Genomic DNA, 23328 nt, shown 5'->3' on the forward strand with positions numbered 1-23328 from the left:
GCCGGTTTTCGTACTGAACCCAAATAGACTTAAGTTGTGTGTAAGTGTTGTTAAAATTGAATGTGTCTATACTGTAGAACTGCAAAAATATGAACGTGTTCTCAGGGGTCAATCAGGGACCATAACTCCGGAACCTATGATTAGATCTGATGGAATCATCATGGAATCATTGTTAAAGATATTTTTCAAGTTTTCATCAAATCAAACCATAAATGAAGTCTCTACATGGCTGCAAAAGCCAATGATTAAAATCAACTGCAAAATGTGGTCTCTATTGTGTGTGTTCACAAGCCAAAAAAACAAATTTTGACCCTTTTAGGGGCCATAACTCTGGAACACAGGATGGGTAATGGCCAGTTTTTGAAAGTAACCAAGATAGTATGCCAATACAAGTTGTGTGCAAGTTTGATTAATTAAAATTGATTGAAAAATCTGGTCTTTATCGTGTTTGCAAGAAACTGTGGACGGACGAAGGTGATCACAAAAGCTCACCTTGTCGCTACGTGACAGGCGAGCTAAAAATAAACTAAACCAATCTCACAAAATCAAGCATAGAAAGAGTTATGCAAAATCTGGTTAGTGATACCTGTTAGTTAATACAACAACAGTATTTCATTACAGCACTGATAATAACTTTTAAAAGTTAGTCTGACATTGTGTGCTATTTGATACAAGTATTAGATACAACATCACTGGAACACTGGCTATGATTTCAATAAAGACATTTAAGCAGAGAAATGCAAGGGTTACAGCAGAACATCCCAAAGAATAAATCTGAACCGGTGTTATATATTCATAAGCATCTATTGACAGGGGTTTCATTAAGGGACTGGTTGGGGTGGAAGAGGGGATTTCCCCCCTCCAACTTCACAACCCCAGACCCCCTCCCACTTTGCAATCCCAGACCCCCTCCAACTTCACAACCTTCCACTTCAACAAGTAACGAAGCCCCTGTAATAGACATCTAAAAACATCTAAAAGTGAATGAGAAAAGCAGAGACCATCATCCTGGCATTTTGTGAAAAAGTTAAATCTGAGAAATAATGACTAATCTTTCTTGCCTACCTAGCAAGGAAAGTACATGTATACATTTGTCCAAGAACATGTCCAGTCTTTTCCTAGGGAAAAACCTGACTAAAATAGCTTGGACATAGTTGACGTCACAAAGTATTGACATTATTATGTCATATACTTTGTAAATAATGCCAGAAAATACCCAGATCTATTGGTTTCCACTATCTATTTGAATGTGATATGAGAGAACAATGATGCAACATGTCTGCCTGTGTAAGACAGCTGTTTTCCCAACCCCTTGGACAGCTTACTAATGCTTGGGTTTTCCATTCCACATTGTCACTTAGGTAGGGAAAAACCCATCTTACACAGGCAGGCATGTAAGAAATACACACAAACCATTTTTCACATGCCAATGATTATATAAGATAAAGTTTGTAGATTTTTTTTTTTGGCCATGAAATACACTGGCATGTTTTATGTGACTTTAATGCATATTTGAATGTATTTCAGACACAAATAAAAATACCAACACCACATTTTATAACTAATATTTAAAACTTTGCTTTCTCTTTTCATTTACATTTGTTCATTTATCCAGTGTTGCTTACTATTAAAGTTATAGATCTTTAAAACAACCAGCCAACTCTTTCATCATTTTTGTTCAATGAGATAAATAAATTCAATGTAGAAAGAGACAAACATAATACTCTTTTTGATACATGATAGCTTTTTCTGCTGAAACCCTGAAATTCCTTCTCTCTTTACCATAAAGTCAATTCCACCAACTTAATTATTCTCTACATTAAATGGGCAACATTAACATTCTATTATACTAGTGTTATGCCAACAAGAGCTGTTTGAAAAAAATCACACTTGCTCCCCACCCCCCTCCCAACCTCCCCCATCATCTACTGACCGCAGGCAATAATCCTATTTAGGTTGGCAATTATAGGTTAAAATGTTTGGAAGTTTTTGAGAGGAAATTTTTTAAGTATCGTGGTAACCGTGACATTTAACTACAGACCTAAAGAGTTAGCCAAGGGGTCATATACTACCACAGGAAATCATCCAAAGATTTATTTATTTATTTGGGCTTTATGGCGCACCAACACAGTATAGGTTATATGGCGCCAAACAGGGCTACACATTTTGGTTCCACATCTCATTTACATCGAAATAAAAACATGAGGTATGGAATCAAAATTTGCATACCTGATGGAATAACAGGGTTACTGCAAAACCAAGTGTTAAGACCCTATTAGTTGCCTCTTACGATCATGCAAGGGTAAGGCAGTGGATCCAAAGAAGATCAAAAACATTCTATTGGTACGGAGTGGACTGAGGTGACCTTGAACTTGCCCTACTGATTCCCCTCACCTCACCACAACCTTCGGAAAAACAGGGTTTATCATCTGACAACAGACAATCATCCTATGAAGTTTTACTGTACTGATAACCAAATAGTCTCCTAACTGACCCACAAAAATATACAACCTCTCCTATGACGGGGGCATAAAAAATACAGCAGGGTTTTATTTCACTCCAAAGTCAAAGGTGTGCTAAAAATCATTTTCTAATTATCTCATATGACAATTTGCTGTTTATTTGGTCAACATGTTCACAGGGTTTGAAATTTGATCACTGTTTATAGCTTTATCAAAGAACACACATTTGGACTGTAAATATACAACAATAAATATAAACAAACAAGAGCTCGTAGAACACAAAATGCCCCTCTTGATGCATTCAGAAATTGCACAAGGAACAGATATTTTTTTGGTCACTGTACACAAAAGTTCTACTGTTTTGGGTCAATTAAACCTTGACCTTTGACCTATTGACCTCAAAATCAATAGGGGTCATCTGATGGTCATGATCAACCTCCCTACTAAGTTTCGTGATCCTATGCGCAAGCAATGTCAAGTTATCATCCAGAAACCGTTTAACTAATCCAGGTCACTGTGACCTTGACCTTTAACCTCCTGATCTCAGTATCAATAGGGGTCATCTGCTGGTTATGACCAACATCCCTGTCAACTTCCATGACCCCAGGCCCATGCGTTCTTGAGTTATCATCCGGAAACGAATTGGTCTATACATACCGACGGACATACAGTCCGACCGACATCTGCAAAACAATATACCCCTCCTTTTTCGGAGTGGGGCATAACAATGCATATTTACAATGCCAGAGTACAGAGATTATATGGCAAACTGTTTTTAGATTTTCATGTAAAACAACAACAACAAAATATGTAAGAGCCATAAATAACAAAAGTCAGACAAACTTTTAAAGTGTGCACACAACCCTTTTACCTTGATGTGCCTGTTCTGTGAACAAAACAGTTATGTTTTCATTTTTACTTCAAAGTTATAATCCTGAACTAGCAACTATATCTGATACGGAGTTATCTGTTTCTTGACAGAATTTCAGTTATGTAACAATGGTCAGTTAATCGTTGGTTACTGAATTCTATTCAAAGACTGATTGTTCTTTACAAGTAAACCACAACTTCCCTACATAAAGGTGGAAGACAAACAACTTCAGATATATTGTGTTGTCAAAAATTCATGATAAAACTTGTAAATACATGAAATGCTTTTAAGTTTAGTTAAACTGATTAGGTAAGTTGGTAAGTTCAAGAAGGACTTTTAAAAGGTTTACAAGATACACATTAGTGACTACTGTAAAAGACGATATATCTGTGGGCCAGAAAGTTTGCCTTTTGCAGATTTCAGACTTTTTGCATGTGGAAATATTCGCGAATCACCAAAAGCCAAAGTTCCAAGCTAAACTTGTTACATCTTTACTCAACAATAATAACATGTATTGGCAAACATGGAAATTTATGCAGACTGATATTTTCAGGAATTTCTTGAATTTAGGAAATCTGCGAACATTTCCACATTGCGAACATTTCTACTTATACAGTATACAGAATGGTAAAGTATGGAAAGTGTTATCAAAGTGTTACAGGAAATGAATATGCTAGCCTCTTCACATAACAACTGATTACACCATTAACTTAATTTAATATTGAGTTCTCCAAACCACGAAAATTTCAGCTTAAGCATCACAAAACGTGTATTACCTGTGAGATATCCTGAAATTTGTGTGTCCGAGATAAACAGGTCATGCTTCTGATCCTTGTAATCGCGCCAGGTTGTTGATGCATCGAGAATTGTATTGATCTGCAACAAAGACACAGTATAATCAGAACAAATGACATGCTTGCCCTTCTGACAAAAGTTTTTTTTATAAGTCAAACCAATACAATTTAGGTCAAATAGTGACTTTCCAGGTTTTAACTACACGTGAGATCACCCCCCCCCCCCCCCCCCCCCCCCCCCCCAACTTTTTCAGGCACCTGGGTAGAAGAGCACTGTACTGTAAGCCACCTGAATAGCTTCCTCATATGAAATAAATATACATCCCGAGCAATTATTTGAACGCACAGCCATGAGGAGCAAGTGATCTGGAGTCAGCAACCTTTACCATCAAATATTAGACACCTCTAAAAATCAAACAGGTAGGTAACTTTAAAGAATTACACGAGCCTCAAGGTACTCTCCAAACATCAGATAGAACCTTCAACCCTTCCAGAGCCAGAGGAGTTCAATCCTGACAAAGCTTGTACAAAAGGATTTGTAGGGCAAGCAATCTCAAATCACTGCCACCAACTGATGTTTACGACTGTGAACTCTATTTGTGGGGAACTAATTCTCATGGATTCTATGGTTATGTCAGTCCATGAAATTAAATTCAAAGAAACAAAATTTCCATTCCTAGTATATTCTAAGAATGAAATCCAAGTCTTCTTGCCCTTTTGACCAAAACCACAAATATTTGTACTATCAAAATAACATATTAAATGATTTCATAGTACATGACTGACCTGTTCTGCATATAGAAGACTTCTCTGCATGGCTTTGAGAGCTTTAACAATCTGAGCCTTGGTGGACGCCGGGTTGTCAAGGGCTTCAAGACCTGCCTCTAAAAGTCTCAGTAAAAATTGTACCATTTCTGTCTTTAAAGCCTGAAATATATAAATTAATCTTCTACACACATGTAACACTGACTATTGAAGTATAACTACAATACATATATTTTACATAACAACCTTACCTTCTTAACCATTTTACAGTGTTCTTCCATTAGTAATTAGGGATTTGATACGTCTAGGAGACATATGAATCATTCTTTCTTTTTATTCCTTTTAATTAGAAATAATACTTTCAACATCCTGTATCATCAAACTAAAAGGATACTCCTAAGCCCTATTCTATGGACATTACAAAAACAACACAATAAGGCCTAAAAAAAAATTCTTTGTTTCCGGTAACATGCTCATAGGGTAGGTATAGTAGACGCAACTTGACCCCGATGGTTGACCTTTGTATTATAATACATAATGAGGCACAACCTATTATTGAAAAGGAGTGTACGTAAAACACGAGCTGCATGAGAAAGTGGAAATATAAATTTGTGAAATTATAAATTAGTGTATTAGAAAGTTTTAACTGATCAAATGTATGTATACATACCTTGATAATGCTCTGTAAACAAACTAATTCCAAATAAATATACATAGCTACCCTAATCACCCTTTATTTCTACAATGAAAAAATCAATATGAATAATCAGCCGAAGGTCAACCATCGCGGTCAAGTTGCGACTACTATAGGTCGGAATCTTTTTTTTTTTTGAATTCTTTATTAAGGGGGACTTTTCGGAAATTATTTTTGTGTCAAAAAATGATTACAGATAACAGGGTTATACCTTTAGAGCATCAGTTAGTTGATTTCTAACATCACTGGCCATATTTAAAGCATAAAAAGTGCAGTTTTGCAACATTTTGTTAAAAAGTTGAAAAAAAAATGTTCTCCAAGGCATTTAGGGTCGGGCCAAAATTTTTTGGTAGGTCGGATACCGGAAACAATTTTTTTTTTACGCCTAATGCTACATACCTGAGACACTAACTCTTCTTCTCCTTTGTCAAACATCTTACTCAGGGCCTCGGCAGCTAGAGCTATTGCATCACGCCGTAGTTTCATTGCTATTTTAATAGGTCCTACACATTCAACCTGAGCCATAGCTCGTATACAAATCTGAAAATAATATTCATGCCACAGTCCTTGAATATTCAATGTAAATATCATTTACAAAAATTCCACAAATGCAATCTATTTACATATCCAGTAGTCTGACTTAATGTAAAAAGTAATCTTTTCATACAAGATTCAAGTTAAAACAGAAATACAAGTAATCAAATAATAACATAGCAATACTCCTGTAATGGCTGATGGGGAATTAACTATTTATTATACAGTTATTGTTTTAATATGTTGAGGTCAATATGTGTTTTTACGGACCTGGAAAAATGATATTGACTGAGGACGCAGTCCTTTTTGTAATGTCCGTAGAATGTCCATATTGACCGAAACATAAGTCTATAATTGTTATATTATATGCCCTTCTCAATCGCATTCATCTGACAGGCCCGTATTTCATACATATAAAAGAAGTGATATCACAAGAGTCATTATCACTTCTGCAGTTCAATATCGCTTTTTGTGGACCCGCGCGTGCAATTAATTCGGCCAATCAAATGAGCACATTTGAGAAGGGTATATAATATTCATTAATTCACTGCAATGGCAATCTTTGGTGCAGACTGCCCATTCCTTAAGTTTGCAGATAAACAACAAAAGTTATTCAACTATGGTTCACCTCCAACAAACAGACATTTTATGTAAAAGAACTGTGGACTATTAGAGCTGTTTTGAAACACAGACCACTTTTTTTTCTAAAGGCAATGTTAAAAGCTAGAAGTAATTTTTTAAGTGTGAATTGTAAAAGTTGTCAATAAGCTTTTGTATAGTCTTCACCAAAAACCCATATGGGCTACCCATCCAGAAGATTGTAACTTCTAGCTGGAAGATACAGAAGACGTTCGATTTTCTTGAAGTTTCCCTAGTTCTTTAGCCAGCCTGGTATAAAGCACCCATACACAGTACTCTTATCTTAATGTTAGTAAATTTTAGTTGGAGAAGCAGGGGATGGAACTCACGACCCCTATTTTTGAGGTCAGACAGTGTTACCACTGAACTACTGCTTCTGCTAAGTGGCAACAATATTTAAGGCAATGCTAAATACATACCTCACTAGAGGCGAGTTGATGACACACTTGTATTGCACTTTTTGGTATTGCATCATTCTTTTGTCTCATTGCTGCAAAAACTTTTGGGATATATCCGAGGGACGGAACCTGGTCAAGCAGACTTGTGTTACTTGAAAACAGACAAACTACTGCTGTTGTCACAGTCTCTAGCTTCTCACCCTAGTTTAAGAAATATAACAACAATTTTAACAAATGTACATGCTCAGTATTTATGCTATGTTTCTCTTGAACAGCTGACATACAAGTTTCTTTTATCAATTACTTAGCTGACATACAAGTTCCTTTTATCAATTACTTAACTTAAAAGTTTTTATTATTTTGAATCTTCAAAAAATTTGATAATTTTATTGTTCCAGATTAAGTATCACTTTATTGGCCATAGAAATTACAGATTCCTATGGAATATTCTTTCAACAAAATGACAATGGATTTTGCCATTTGATCAAAATCATTCATGCAAAGTGGATGTGAGCAAAATTAAGCAAATGAGACAGATCCCTATCCCTATCTCACTATTCACACTTACATCTGGTCTTTCTAAAGCCACTAATTTTGACCACAGTTCTAACAATTCTGTGAGGAACTCCTTTGGTTTTCTCAGCACCCAGCCAGGATTGGCAATGAACAGACGTAAGAATACCCCACCCACTACAAGTTCACCAGCCACTTCATTATATACAACATTGAACTCTTCTGGAAGGTTCCATTTGATATCTGGGTTATCTCGTTGTGCTCTATAATGCCTGAAATACACAAAATAAACCAAATTTAACTACAGTTAGTTAAACAGCATTCACTTTCAGTCGGGTAAAATGCTAAAGCTATCCATGGTTTCTAGTGACCATACACTGACAAACTTAGGAAAGTTTGTTTACCAATTTTCAATGCCAGAAATGGTGATGCATAATTATAATTTTCTTCTTCATACACAAGGGCAAAGTGCCATGCTTGAGCTATCAGTTACCATTCAATGCTCAATCAAGCCATGTTAATTTCATACAGAAACTAGAGATGCTTTTGAGGAAAGCGCATGTCTCCCACAACTGCTCCTATGAACAAGAGGACCATGATGATCCTGAATCGCTCACCTGTCCTCAAATGACCCAGTTTTGAACTATGATGAGTATGATGTCGTTTTTTTCTATTATTTGACATAGTGACCTAGTTTTTGAGCTTATGTGACCCAGTTTTGAATTTGACCTAGATATCATCAAGATAAAAATTCTGACCCATTTTCATGAAGATCCATTGAAAAATATGGCCTCTAGAGAGGTCATAAGGTTTTTCTATTATTTGACCTAATGACCTAGTTTTTGAAGGCACGTGACCCAGTTTTGAACCTGCCTAGATATCATCAAAGTGAACATTCTCAACAATTTTCATGAATATCTCATGAAAAATATGGCCATTAGAGAGGTCACAAGGTTTTTCTATTTTTTGACCTACTGACCTAATTTTTGACCGCATGTGGCCCAGTTTTGAACTTTACCTAGATATCATCAATTATATCAGACTAATTTTCATGAAGATCCTTGAAAAATATGGCCTCTAGAGAGGTCAAAAGGTTTTTCTATTTTTAGACCTACTGACCTAGTTTTTGACCGCAGTTGACCCAGTTTTGAACTTGACCTAGATATCATCAAGATAAACATTCAGACCAACTTTCATACAGATCCCATGAAAAATATGGCCTCTAGAGAGGTCACAAGGTTTTTTTATTATTTGACCTACTGACCTAGTTATTGAAGGCACGTGACCCAGTTTCAAATTTGACCTAGATATCATCAAGATGAACATTCTGACCAATTTTCATGAAGATCCATTCAAAAGTATGGCCTCTAGAGAGGTCACAAGGTTTTTCTATTTTTAGACCTACTGACCTAGTTTTTAATCGCAGTTAACCCAGTTTCAAAACTGACCTAGATATCATCAAGATGAACATTCAGACCAACTTTCATAAAGATCCCATGAAAAATATGGCCTCTAGAGGGGTCACAAGGTTTTTTTATTATTTGACCTACTGACATAGTTATTGAAGGCACATGACCCAGTTTCAAAACTGACCTAGATATCATCAAGGTGAACATTCTGACTAACTTTCATGAAGATCCATTGAAAAGTATGGCCTCTAGAGAGGTCACAAGATTTTTCTATTTTAAGATCTACTGACCTAGTTTTGGACTGCACGTGACCCAGTTTCGAACTTGACCTAGATATCATCAAGTTGAACATTCTGACCAAATTTCATAAAGATCCCATGAAAAATACGGCCTCTAGGCAGGTCATAAGGTTTTTTTATTATTTAACTTACTGACCTAGTTTTTGAAGGCACGTGACCCAGTTTCAAACTTGACCTGGATATCGTCAAGGTGAACATTCTAACTTTCATGAAGATCCATTGAAAAGTATGGCCTCTAGAGAGGTCACAAGGTTTTTCTATTTTTAGACCTACTGACCTAGTTTTGGACTGCATGTGACCCAGTTTCGAACTTGACCTAGATATCATCAAGATGAACATTCTGACCAACTTTCATAGAGATCCCATGAAAATGTGACCTCTAAAGTGGTCACAAGCAAAAGTTTACGGACGAACGCAGGGACGGACACTGCGCGATCACAAAAGCTCACCTTGTTACTTTGTGACATGTGAGCTAAAAATGTCTAGTTTCTCTAGATGGTTAGACAAGTGGACTCAATTAGATGGCTTGGACGAGTGGACCCAATCAGTAATTCAAGGGCCATAATTCAAAAGTGCCTAGGCGGATTTGGCTAGTTATCGAACTTGGCCGAGGTCTTATAGTCAAACACATTTTGTTCAAGTTTGGTGAAGATCCAATGAGAAATGTTTGACTTAAGAGTGCGGACAAGCTTTGTGACAGACAGACACACACACAGACTGGAGTAAATCAGTATGTCTCTCACACCACTGTGTGGTGGGAGACATAAATATCAGGAAAGCTGCCAGACCCATATGAACTGCTCTAGTGAGTGCTCATGCCCAGCAGTGTTTGACTGTAATGGTTACAGACTAACCTGTCATAACTACATAGGTAGAAATTTTCTTACTCAGTTTCTTGGTAAACTGACCTCAACCTCTGTGCAATAAGCTTCACTTTTCCCTGTCTGGACACTAATTCTTAGTGTTTTATTTAGCATAAAGGAAATGTTAGAGTTAGCATTTGAACACTTTGCATATTAATTTCTTAACATGACATTCTAAGAAGATTTCCAGAAACATGAATTTTGACTGTATTTCTACCAAAACATTTCACACCATGCTCTTACATAAACTTCTAACAAAAGGGAAACTGACTTACTGATCTTTCATCCTCTTGACCTCCCCTGAAACCTTTTCTCTAGATTCATCATTCCAAATCAACTCTGGGTTTTCATGCGTACCTAGTTTCAAAGACAAAAGTTGCTATTGTTTTAACAACCAAACACATAATATATTAAACAAAAATATCATGAAAACACTACATTTTACTAAATATATAATGTACAAAGCATGTCTGTCTATTACTTCCTCAAAGAATATTCATAAACAACTGAGACTGACCATAAACTTTTCAATAGCTCACTAATTTCAGTGAGACAGGTAAAAATGAAGTAAAAGTATCAGTGGAGTATTCCAGTTTTCAGCAATGTCCCTAACAATTGCCTATGTGTGCTGATACTAAGTATGTGTGAAAATCATATACATATAGTATGATTGAGTTTATACACAACATAGGTTTACCTTCAAACATATGAACACTTGCTTCTGGCGAGTCTCTCATAGCATCCATAAATATTCCTGGTAGAAATTTACCAAGAATAATTCTTACTTTAGGACCAACCAGTTTGTCAGACAACATTTTGGCAAAGAGTTCGGCAGTTTTTTCTCTTACGGCAGGATTTGTGGCGTTACAGAACAGGTCTAGCAGATAGACAGTGGCTCCTGTAAAACAATCATATGATTATGATAAGTACTGTAAAATCATTAATATTCATGGGGGACTAATTTTCATGGATTAAGCAAAGTTGTCATTCTTTTATTTTCACCAATTCATAGCCAAATGAAACAGCTATTGAAGGCAAAAACACAAAATATTTTACCTACAAAATTAAATTATTTCACAGTATTACATGTCTTCTAGAGTAAATGACAGTTTGACTTTGATACCTGCACTCAATGAGCCAGTGTTAAGGTGCTTACCAGCAGAACTTTCATAATGAATAACTCAATTCATTCATTTCTCTAAAGATGTATTGTACTAAACAAATTGATGCAACTTGTTAAGTCAAAAGTACTCTAAAAAGCTCTTATCATCTTAAAATAAGATTTCAAAATTTACATACCAATAATGTGAAAAAAAGAAGTTTTCCAGTGATAAAAATTCTTTGTATGCCCCAATCAGTATATTGGCTTGAATCAGTGAACTTTTTGATAACAAAACTATTTTTACTTAAAACAATAATACTAAAGTAGAGCCACTTTTAATCTTCTTTTCAACAAGTCATTGGTTACAAAATATAGATATATCATGTCTTAAGTTTAATACTGAAATTTTACAATACTACTACTATAGAGTTTACCTTTAGCTAGAGCCTCTTTAACTATTTTGGTACTGGACATGAGGGAAGCCAAACTTTCTAGTGTTAGAACACGACAGTTTGGCAGAGCCTGTATAGCTAATAACAGGTAACTGAGAACTTCTGCTGCTGCAATATCTTTTACACATTCCTGGTTAGCCGACACACAACTTACAACCTGCAACAGGCCATGAACGGAACTATAAATATGTAAACACATACATAATATGGGCTAGAAATAAATCAAAACCACAAGACTTATGAGCATGTTTTTCAGTTTTTGAAATGAACAAGCTAGTTTAAATTAAAGTTGTTCTGAAGTTTTTGAAAAAAAATCCATTTTCAAAGTTCTGGCCCCTGTGACCTTGACCTTTAACTTACTGACCCCAAAACTATAGGAGTCATCTACTCCATAAGATTTAAGTAACTGTTATCTAACATAACATTACCCATATAAGGATCTATTTTTAAGCACTATCTATCCCCTGGATTTACACACTTACCTCTAGAGCAAGTTGCTGTAGCCTGGCACAGTTATCTAACCTCAGTAAACAAAATAACAGCTTAAAGTGGCCTATACACTGTATCTCTACACCTAGAAATAAAGTAAGAAGCTTTTTCACTAAATGACAAAATCTGAATAATTTCAAACTCCTTTCAAACAATATAAGAAAAGATAACAAGCTCTTGTAACAGGAACTACAACTGCTACAGCCCCCTCCGCCCACCCTACCATCTCCTACTCCTTTGTCATTGCTTTTACATAACTTACTTTTCTAGCTAAAGGCATTTTAAGTCACCAATCTGAGGCAGACATTGACATTTCTTCTGACCAAATTTGGTGAACATCTATCAAGAGGTTTATGAGAAGAGGTCATTTCAAATATAAGTCCGGTCAAGCAGAACCATTTGAACTAGACCTGTAAAAGGTCAATGTAAGGATATTTCTGATCAAGTTTGGAGAATATCCATCAAAAGATTCATAAGAACTTGTTTAAAGTTTTTTCTAAGCAATGGCAAATTAAAAATATAGTCAAAGGAAACCATCTGAACAAACCTCATAAAGGTCCACTGAAAGATGCATCCAGCCAAGTTTGTTAAAAGAAGGTAAATTTTAAACATATCAAACATTATTTCAGTATCTGCATTCCTTGTTAACCTCCCTCTGAAGATTTCTGGTTGGACTGTTTCAACATCAACAATGTAAACATCCATCAAATGGTTCAAGCTGTTTAAAGGTGTTTTTGTAATTCTTGTTCTTGTTGCCTCCTACTGCAGTCAAGCTGAACCATTAGTTGATGCAAGAGTTCAAGAGAGCTGTTTCTGACCAAGTTTGGTTAAGATACATCAAGTAGTTCAAGAAAAGACTTTTCATCTTTACTTGTAAAATGCAGAAAAAAACTTTCAATCCATAAAAAAATGTCATTTTCACATCATTTCAAAGACAGCAGCCAGATAACCATAACAGTGATTGAAGAAGAAACAAGTATACACTAATTCTCTACAAGTAATTGACAACTGCACCACATGACAGGATAAAATGCGACTTAAGACTAACTTGGAATGCATATGTTTCAGCTTGACAATGCTGATAGCTTTTTTTTAATTCATAAAATTGTTAAGCATGTACCTGGATTGTTCTTTATCACATTTCTGAGAGCTTCAAGTGCCATCTCCACCTGGGATAACCGACTCAGCTGACTGGAACCCTGACCTTCTGAGGATTTCTGGTTGGACTGTTTCAACATCAACAAGGAATGCAGATACTGAAATTATGTTTGATACCCAACTTTTACAGTCTACAGATTTATGTCAAATTAAGCTATGAAATGGAATGTAAACAAAGCTCTTTACCTTGTAAGTCATTGGGAAAACTTGTATAGCAAATTGTTGTAGTTTTTAATTAACACCAAAACTATCAACTTACGAGTTGAAATAATTTTATGGCAGGTATTATTATAAAGAAACAAAGGAAAACATGAGACCTTATTCCTTGAAAAATCAAGTTTATAAAATGGTTACCATTTATTATTTTATTTCTCTATATTTTACAACAAGCTGTATGGCATTATGTACCTTAATGTCATGTAAATTTTGGACCAAAGAGTAAACAAATCTTTCCTCACAACCTACCTGAGCTTGAGATCCAAGAAAATCTAAGAGATCTATGGTAAAACCTTTTGCATTCTGAAATGATAAAATACACCATCAGCAGAAGGAAAACAAGTCCTGGTAGACCAATGCCTTCTAAAGCAAATGTATTTTAAACTGTTTATTCCTATGAAATGCAGTGTGGACAAAAATGCCGTTTCATCGATCTTTAGCAATAAAATTTCGAAGTGGACTTCCCAATTACTTCTTTCTCTCACTTAGCATGATTTATCTAAAATTGTATTAATCTACATTATGTATCCATTAATTAACAATATCAGATTTTAGCACCATAGTACTATGGAACACAAAATAAATCAATACTTTACCTCTAATGGGAAAGTTGGTTGTTCATTGTAGACTCGGACAAAAATCTCACCAACAATCAGTTCCTTGGCATGGATCTCAAACACAAACATACCACCGAAATCTGGGTCACACTCACCCTGAAAATATATACATGAAATCTGGGTCACACTCACCCTGAAAATATATATGCAGATTCTGGGTCACACTCACACTGAAAATATATACATGAAACCCTGAACCTATCTCCCATATGAGGAATCATAGAAGGCAGATGGTTCTACTCTGTTGCCAGCCCATGATAAAAACAAGAGGCCCATGATGGCCCTATACATGGCTCACCAGAGTTGATCTGACCTACTGACCTAGTTTTTGACCCCACATAACCCAGATTGAAACTTGACCTAGAAATCATCAAGCCAAACTTTCTAAGTTTCATAAATATTGGGTCACAACTGTGGCCTCTAGAGTGTTAACCATCTTTTCCACTGTTCTGACCTACTGACCTAGTTTTTGACCCAACATGACCCAGATTCAAAATGAACCTAGAGATCATCAATACTAACATACTGATCAAGTTTCATAAAGATTGGGTCATAAATGTGGTCTCTAGAGTGTTCACAAGCTATTTCTTTGATCTGATGTACTGACCTAGTTTTTTGACCTCACATGATCCAGTTTCAAACTTGACCTAGAGATCATCAAGACTAACGTTCTGACAAAGTTTCATAAAGATTAGGTCAAAAATGTGGTTTCTAGAGTGTTCACAAGCTTTTCCTTTGATCTAACCTACTGACCTAGTTTTTGACCCCACATGACCCAGTTTCAAACCTGACCTAGAAATCATCAAGAAAAACATTCTGACCAAGTTTCATAAAGATTGGGTCAAAAATTTGGTCTCGAGAGAGTTCACAAGCCTTTCCATTGATCTGACCTACTGACCTAGTTTTTGATCCCACATGACCCAGTTTCGAACCTGACCTAGAGATCATCAAGACAAACATTCTGACCAAGTTTCATAAAGATTAAGTCAAAAATGTGGTCTCGAGAGTGTTCACAAGGTTTTCCTTTGATCTGACCCACTGACCTAGTTTTTGACCCCACATGACCCAGTTTCGAACTTGACCTAGAGATTATCAAGACTAACATTCTGACAAAGTTTCATGAAGATTGGGTCAAACATGTGGTCTCTAGAGTGTTCACAAGCTTTTCTTTTGATCTGACCTACTGACCTAGTTTTTGACCCCACATGACCCAGTTTCAAACTTGACCTAGAAATCATCAAGACAAACATTCTGACCAAGTTTCATAAAGATTGGATTAAAAATGTGGTTTCTAGAGTGTTCACAAGCCTTTCCATTGATCTGACCTACTGACCTAGTTTTTGACCCCACATGACCCAGTTTCGAACTTGACCTAGAGATCATCAAGACAAACATTCTGACCAAGTTTCATAAAGATTAAGTCAAAAATGTGGTCTCTAAAGTGTTCACAAGGTTTTCCTTTGATCTGACCTACTGACCTAGTTTTTAACCCACATGACCCAAGTTTCGAACTTGACCTAGAGATCATCAAAACTAACATTCTGACCAAGTTTCATAAAGATTGGGTCAAAAATGTGGTCTCTAGAGTGTTCACAAGGTTTTCCTTTGATCTGAACTACTGACCTAGTTTTTGACCCCACATGACCCAGTTTTGAACCTGACCTAGAGATTATCAAGACAAACATTCTGACCAAGTTTCATAAAGATTGGATCAAAAGTGTGGTCTCTAGAGTGTTCACAAGGCAAATGTTGACGGACGACGCACGCCGATGGACGCCGGACAATGACCGGTCACAATAGCTCACCTTGAGCACTTCGTGCTCTGATGAGCTAAAAATACAGCTGGAGTGATCCAGATGGTCTTCATGACCACTAAAGCTACAAAGTCACAATAAGGACTAAACTGTCAATGAAACTTGACATCAAACCTGCAGCAAGCCAGAAGTCGCCAATTAATGTTTATTTGATTTGTTTGTTTACTCGATACAGGTTTAACTTTAATACTGAAGGTCAGATAACATTCAAACTGTTCCTGGATCAGAAATTCGCAAGAGATTGGCAACTTAAAATCTATATGAACAACTTATTAATAATGTCAGATGGGAATAAAGGAGAATTTCTTTTGGTAACAGACTTCGATTTTGATCTACTGACCACAAAAATAAATAATTTGTCTAATAATTACAGGCATAATCCAATTAAATTGAAAGGGATCTGACTGAAAACTAAAATGGTGCAACTACTAACATGCACAATACCCCCTCTTCTCTGAAACGTGTATAAAGACTGCAAAAGTTCAAAAATGCTTAAGTGTTTTTTCCACAAGTTCAATGAAATATGCAATGTCTAAATATGATTTAAAATATCAGTTAAGGTTGATTGCAGCTGTGGTCAGCTTTAAACATGTTTATTTTCAGAATGAGGAAGTACCTCACTTGCCAACTTTAAAAGTACTCTACCTAACAATAAACATATTGAAAGTAACTATATAAATGCAAAATACAGACTGACACTCTATTTTCCTACTTGCCATTATCATGGATTATTTGCATGAAATTATTTTCAGGCTACCTGGGAAGATTTATGATAATGTTGACTCAAGCTCGTCTTATTATCTAGAAAATCGATACTGCAAAATTATACATTCAACCAAAAGTATATTTCACAACTAACTATATGGAATATAGACAATATTATCCCTTTTCCTCATCCCTCTTACCTTATGCTCAAGATGATAAAGGCAGACTAAATCCTATCATTTTTTCCAACATTTCCTAATTTTGAATTTATTCCATTTAAAGATTTTCAAAAATATATCATTCTTATTCTTTCCATTTATGTTAATATTTCTTTAAATATCTCTTTCACGTATAACAGTTTTTATTATGCAAAATCAAGGTTGTGTGTGTGTGTGGGGGGGTGGGGGTGGAGTCCACGATTTTGTCTGTCTTGGGTGAACTGTACCAATTCTATTAAGTTAATTTTATGCTTAAAGTTTGAAAGATATGTTATTTCTGCTAGTAAGAGATAAAAAACTTTTGAAAACACTATACACTGTAAAACAGAATACTTTATCGGATTATTGACATATGATATCTTATTCATTCAGTCTCAAGGACAGCTTTTCAATGTTAAAAAAGAATGTCATTAGCTTCGAGACTAACATGAACATAACTTCTTTAAAAAAAGCAGCTAAAAAAAGTCAGACTTTAAGGAATGAAATATACTTGGTAAATTATATCATGAAAATTTGAAGATAAAACTTCAGCTAGCTGCGTGCTAGGGTTTGGAATATAAAATTTTCAAAATGGCTGACAGTGTACCTGGAAAAGTTTTTGCTGATGAAAATGAAGCTACTAAACAACAGGACTTTGAATCTAAAATATACTGTGACCCTTGTGAACAGGATGGTGAATCTAAACCAGCAGAAGGATTCTGTGTGGAGTGTCAGCACTACCTATGTGACCAGTGTTTCAAGTATCATTGTATTCCAAAACTAACACGTCACCACAGATTGCTAGGGAAAAATGAAATGCCAAAGAAAAAGGTTGCAAGTAGTCTATCAGAAATTTGTTCGAAGCACGAAGGTGAGATAATGAAATATTACTGTAAAACTCATGAGACAGTTGGCTGCAACTCTTGTATGATCATTGAACACAAGCCCTGTCATGAAATATGTACCCTAGCAGATGTTGCAAAAGGTGTGGAAAACTCTCCTCAAAACAAACAATTCTGCACAAAAATGAATGAAATTAACACAGAGCTTGAAAGGCAGATAAAAATTGTAAGACAGAACATTGAAATCAGTAAATCTTGTACAGCAGCTGCTATTTCCCACATAAATGAATTACAGAAGAAAATAAACCAGCAATTTGAATCGCTTCGACAACAAATAACGAAAGAAGCAGAAGACAAGGAGAACAGTGACATCAAAAGAATTGATGGTCTACAAGAAAAAGCAACAAGTGCTAAAGAAGATCTTCAAAATCTGAAGGATGACATGCAAGTTCTTGAAGAGACAAAACAAAGCAAGCAGCTTTTCATTGCCATAAACAAAAGTAAAGAGAGAGTAAAAACTTTAGAACAGGAACTGGATACAGTAAGGAAGAATAACAAAGTGAGAAAATATTCTTTTGTTCCAAATGAATTTTTGACAAGCATGCTTAAGAATATTGATGCCCTTGGTGAGCTGTGTATACATGGGGAAGGGGAACCAGCAGAGGGTCTGCAAAGTTCATATGGAAATTATCCTGAATATGGAATGCCCAGAGGAGTCCCTTTATTGGACAGCAAACTGATTGTCCTAGATACCATCTACAACCGTGTCCGATTATATATTGAAGAGAAAAGCAGGTTTGTTTCAGAAGAAATACTAACATCTTGCCCCTGGGATATTGCCGAGATTGATGAAAACAAGTTTGCTGTTACAATGCCTAATGAAAAGAAAATTAAAATTCTATCTGTTGCAGATGAAAAGATTACAGTAAGTAAAGACATAAGTGTTGATGCTAGGTGTGAGGGTATAGAATATGCTCAGGAAAAGCTGATTGTTGCTTGCAACAGACCTGCCAAAGTTCTGATTCTTGATATGATGGGTACAGTCATTCAGAATATATCATCAGATCAAACAGGGGGCAAGATATTCCAACAACCTGCTTATATTGTATTTCATGAAGCAAAGGCACTAATCTGTATCACAGACAGAAAGGCAAACTGTGTTGTAACTATGACAACTGAAGGTAAAATACAAAATGTTTACAGACATGAGAATATGACAATGCTAATATCATTGCATGCAGAGAATGACACAATCCAAACTGTGAACTTTGAGAACTTTAACAAAGGTGAAATAAATCTGACTACTTGTAAATGCAGCACTCAGGCAGACTGTGCCTTTTTCACAGGAAAACGATCAAGGCAAAAAACTGCTTTTATTTGTTGCTGTTTCTGGGATAAAAATGAATGCCACAAAACAACATTTTCTGGTAAATCAGGACAACTTCACAGCTATTCATCCTGACTGACCCCATGTGTTAAGATTTCAAATTTAATGTTATTGCAATATTGTATTAACTATGACATTTTTAACATGCAGTTACATTCTTACATGGCAAAGACACAGTACATATTCAATGTACTGGTCACAAGAAACTTTACAACACTGCAAAGTCTCAATTGTTGAGAAGGAAATGTACAGTAAAAGGAAGCCACAAGGTGGTGAGCACAATGCTTGAGTTATTCAGGGCTTCAAGCAACCAAAACATAGCAAAAGTAAAGAACACAACATGGGACCACATGTATTGCTTGATTTAGCCCAGGTACTCAAGCCACCCTATGTTATTATTTCTTTGGGCACTTATTTAATTTTGAAAAACAATAAACAGAAAATACACAGACTGTTCTTCAACAGAAGGGACAAAGAATCTGCATAAATGAAATGGAAAAAAATGAACTGGATAATTTCATTTAACATGGCAATTCCAACATTAAGTAAAACATCATTACAATAATTTTCAGTTCAAAGACAGAATTGAGATGTTAAGTATGATTAGCATGTTGGAATAACACTATTGTGTACTCTCAGCTTCTTGTTGCTGTTGCAGGGCGTCAAGTGCTTTTGGGAGTCAAAAATATAGGTAGGATCCTGAAATATAGGTATTTGGGGGCCAGAAATATAGGATTATATAGGTTGCTTATAATGAAGAAAACAAGTCAGACAAGTGTTTTATCCTCCTCCACTACCTACCAGCACTCTCTTTTATTAAACATAAAATACAAAGGAACAGAAAAAGTGGCTACTTTTATGATTTTAAACAAATAACATTTTAACATATATCTTACTTTCATAATAAACTATTAATTCACCAACAGACAAAACTTTACCAATACTGGTACTCAAATCAGTTTAACAGGGAATTAGGCAAACCAAGCCATATTGCTAACAACATGTATCAGTACATTGTTAATACAATGTTCCAATTGAAAAAAGAACTTCCATTACTTAAAGCTTTCCTAAAGCTGGGCTGGGCAGGGCAGGGTCGCTACACCTGAAAGGAATACAAATTTCAATGCCTAAAAGGTAACAGCATATTTATAAACTCAATTATCATAGAATTACTTCTTTTTTAATGGTTTGAATGACCTTTGTATTCCTTGCTTACCACAAAATTTCCAGATTATAGGTATTTATAGGTATTTTGGCAAAATATAGGATTTTATAGGTTATTATAGGTAGAGGGCTAAAATATAGGTAAATATAGGTAACTTGACGCCCTGCTGTTGTTTACAGACTGGATGTTTAAGTAACCAAAGTATAAAGTTCACTTTCAAAACAAGAGCTGTCAGTGGACAGCGCACTCGACTATTCTCAGTGCTTGATAGTATAATATAAGCAATGAGTAAAACTTTAACATTATAATAAGCATATTCTAAGTCGAAAAGGGGCCATAATTCAGTCAAAATGCTTGATAGAGTTGCCTCCTCCTTTTTACAGACTGGGGTCATGATGGTAAACAAGTATGCAAAATATGAAAGCAATATCTCAATGGACTTTGCAAATATTTGGGGTGGTATGCAAACTTTAACATTTATTCTAAGTTGAAAAGGGGCCATAATTCAGTCAAAATGCTTGATAGAGTTGTCTCCTCCTTTTTACAGACTGGGGTCATGATGGTAAACAAGTATGCAAAATATAAAAGCAATATCTCAATGGACTTTGAAAATATTTGGGGTGGTACGCAAACTTTAACATTTGTGTGACGCTCACACTAATGCCGACGCCGGGGCGAGGAGGATAGCTTCCCTATTCTTCGTATAGTCGAGCTAAAAATGAAACGTAAAGCCCAGATTTTGCTTTACATTCAAGTATTTCAAGAATTATGTATTAGGCTGATCATGCTGATAAGAAATAATCTAACTATAATAATATAATAATAATAACAGAATGATAAATAAAAATTAAAACCACAGTTTTTTTAAAAAAAAAATTATGTTTATTAGTATTATTATTATTAAAACTTTCTCTTTCTGCTCTTATTTAGAACAACCTCTGAAAGACCAAGATAGCCATAATGACCCTATATCACTCGCATGACTCAAATGGGTACATGATTTCTTGGTAGAGTATAGCTATAAAATGTTATGTGCCATATATTTAAGCTTTAGGCCTTGAGGTGGACAAGAAGGCAAGTGCCCCATCCCACCCAGCCCTTGGTATGATATGTGCGGCCAATTTGAGCCCCGAGGTAAAATTTCAACAAACTTGGTAGAGGACCACAACACTATGTTTCAAGCCAAATATCTAAGCTCATGGCCTTGGGATTTTAGAGAGTTAGATTTTTAATATTTTTTTATATAAGTCTATGTTAAACAAGTGAACCCCAGTTTTTACCCCGGAGGAATGACTTGAAAAAACTTGGTAGAGGACCACTATACAATGCTACAAGCTAAATATCTAAGCCCTGGGTCTTACAGTTTAAGAGAAGAAGATTTCCAAAGATTTTCTTATATAAGTCTATGTAAAACACTTTGACCAAAGGTGCATGATCTGAATAACTTTGGAAGAGGACCACTAGACAATGCTACATGCCAAATATCTAAGCTCTGAACATAGAAGATTGTTAAAGCTTTCCCTTTTGGTTGCCATGGCAACCAGAATTGTGCATGGAATCAACTTTGGTAGAGGACCATGCAAGGAACACCCAGGCCATGTTTCATCAACTTTCATCAGTTCAGGGGAGATGACTTTAAAAGAAAAGTGTGGACGGACAGACGACAGATGGATGGATGTTGAGTGATCTGTATAGCTCACCCTGGTGCTCAATTGAGCTAAAAATATCAAGTCATTTTTTTTAATGATGAATATGCTTAGTTTATGTTACAGTTATATTATACAGCCATACAAAAGGACATAATTTTTAGGACTATGAGTAATTTTCAGTTAATAACTAAAACTGTTTCTATGACTGTGACCATACCCTTTAAAACACTGATCCAAAATCAAAAAGGTCCACTCCTAATTCTTACAAAAAGAGGGTCATGATGATCCTGAATCGCTCACCTGAGTAATATGAGCCACGTTTCATAAGCAAACTGATGCTAAAATATTAGAAAGTAGGTCTGTAGGTCACATTCATGATCACTGAAAGTCAGTTTTAAGATTGGTATGCAAAACTGTACATGTCATCCAAATTTCAAGGCTGTATCTTAAAAAAACAAGAAAGTAGGTCAGTAGGTCAAGGTCACAGTCAAGTGATCCCTAATAGCTTGGGGTCATCAGGCAATTATAATGAAACAGCCTAGGAAATAATTTATGTTCTGATAATTAAGTATTTATTCCTATATAACTCATATAACAAGTGATCCCCAGGGCTGGTCCACTTTTCATCCTGGGGGCATAATTATAACAATCTTGTTAGAAATTCACTAGGCAATGCTACATACCAAATATCAAAGGCCTAGGCCTTGAACTTTCAGAAAAGAATATTTTTTTTTTCCCCCTATATAAGTCTATGTTTACTTTGGGACCACCAGGGCAGGGCCTCTTTTCATCCCAGGGGCATAATTTGAATAATTTTGGTAGTGGACCACACGACAATGACACATACCAAATATCAAAAGCCTAGGCCTTGCAGTTTCAGGCAAGAAGATTTTTAAAGATTTTTCCTATATGTCTATGTAAAACTTGAGACCCCCCGGGGCAGGACCTCTTTTCATCCCAGGGGCATAATTTGAACACTCTTGGTAGAGGACCACAAGGCAATGCTTCATACCAAATATCAAAGGCCTAGGTCTTGCGGTTTCAGACAAGAAGATTTTCAAAGTTTTTTCCTATACAAGTCTATGTAGAACTTGGGACTCCCCCCACCCCCCCAAGGGGGGTCTCTTTTAACCCAAGGGACACAATCTGAACAATCTTCATAGAGGACCATTACATAATGTCACATGCCAAATATCAAGGCTCTACACCTTACGGTTTTGGACAAGAAGATTTTTAAAGTTTTCACCAGAGTTCAGCATGGCATTCAATTCTTTGAACAATTTTGAAAGGGGAC

General features: G+C 35.8%; 1 protein-coding gene across 2 annotated transcripts in view; it reads right to left on the reverse strand.

The window, feature by feature from the left end:
• Window positions 1-23328, reverse strand: part of LOC123538136 (dnaJ homolog subfamily C member 13-like) — a 113755-nt gene that overhangs the window by 6982 nt on the left and 83445 nt on the right. The window contains exons 41-53 of one of the 2 annotated variants that reach the window (XM_053530487.1): window positions 14255-14371; window positions 13908-13961; window positions 13405-13540; window positions 12278-12369; window positions 11778-11952; window positions 10939-11139; window positions 10517-10598; window positions 7726-7942; window positions 7179-7358; window positions 5986-6126; window positions 4914-5054; window positions 4110-4209; window positions 3334-3348 (exon numbers count right to left, since the gene is read on the reverse strand). In XM_053530487.1, the coding sequence (XP_053386462.1) occupies window positions 3334-3348; window positions 4110-4209; window positions 4914-5054; window positions 5986-6126; window positions 7179-7358; window positions 7726-7942; window positions 10517-10598; window positions 10939-11139; window positions 11778-11952; window positions 12278-12369; window positions 13405-13540; window positions 13908-13961; window positions 14255-14371 (1651 nt within the window). The remainder of the gene's footprint in view (window positions 1-3333; window positions 3349-4109; window positions 4210-4913; window positions 5055-5985; window positions 6127-7178; window positions 7359-7725; window positions 7943-10516; window positions 10599-10938; window positions 11140-11777; window positions 11953-12277; window positions 12370-13404; window positions 13541-13907; window positions 13962-14254; window positions 14372-23328) is intronic. The other variant, XM_053530488.1, reaches the window with a different exon arrangement.

The sequence above is a fragment of the Mercenaria mercenaria genome, chromosome 18, assembly GCF_021730395.1.
Source record: "Mercenaria mercenaria strain notata chromosome 18, MADL_Memer_1, whole genome shotgun sequence".
In the NCBI taxonomy this organism is placed as follows: Eukaryota; Metazoa; Mollusca; class Bivalvia; order Venerida; family Veneridae; genus Mercenaria; species Mercenaria mercenaria.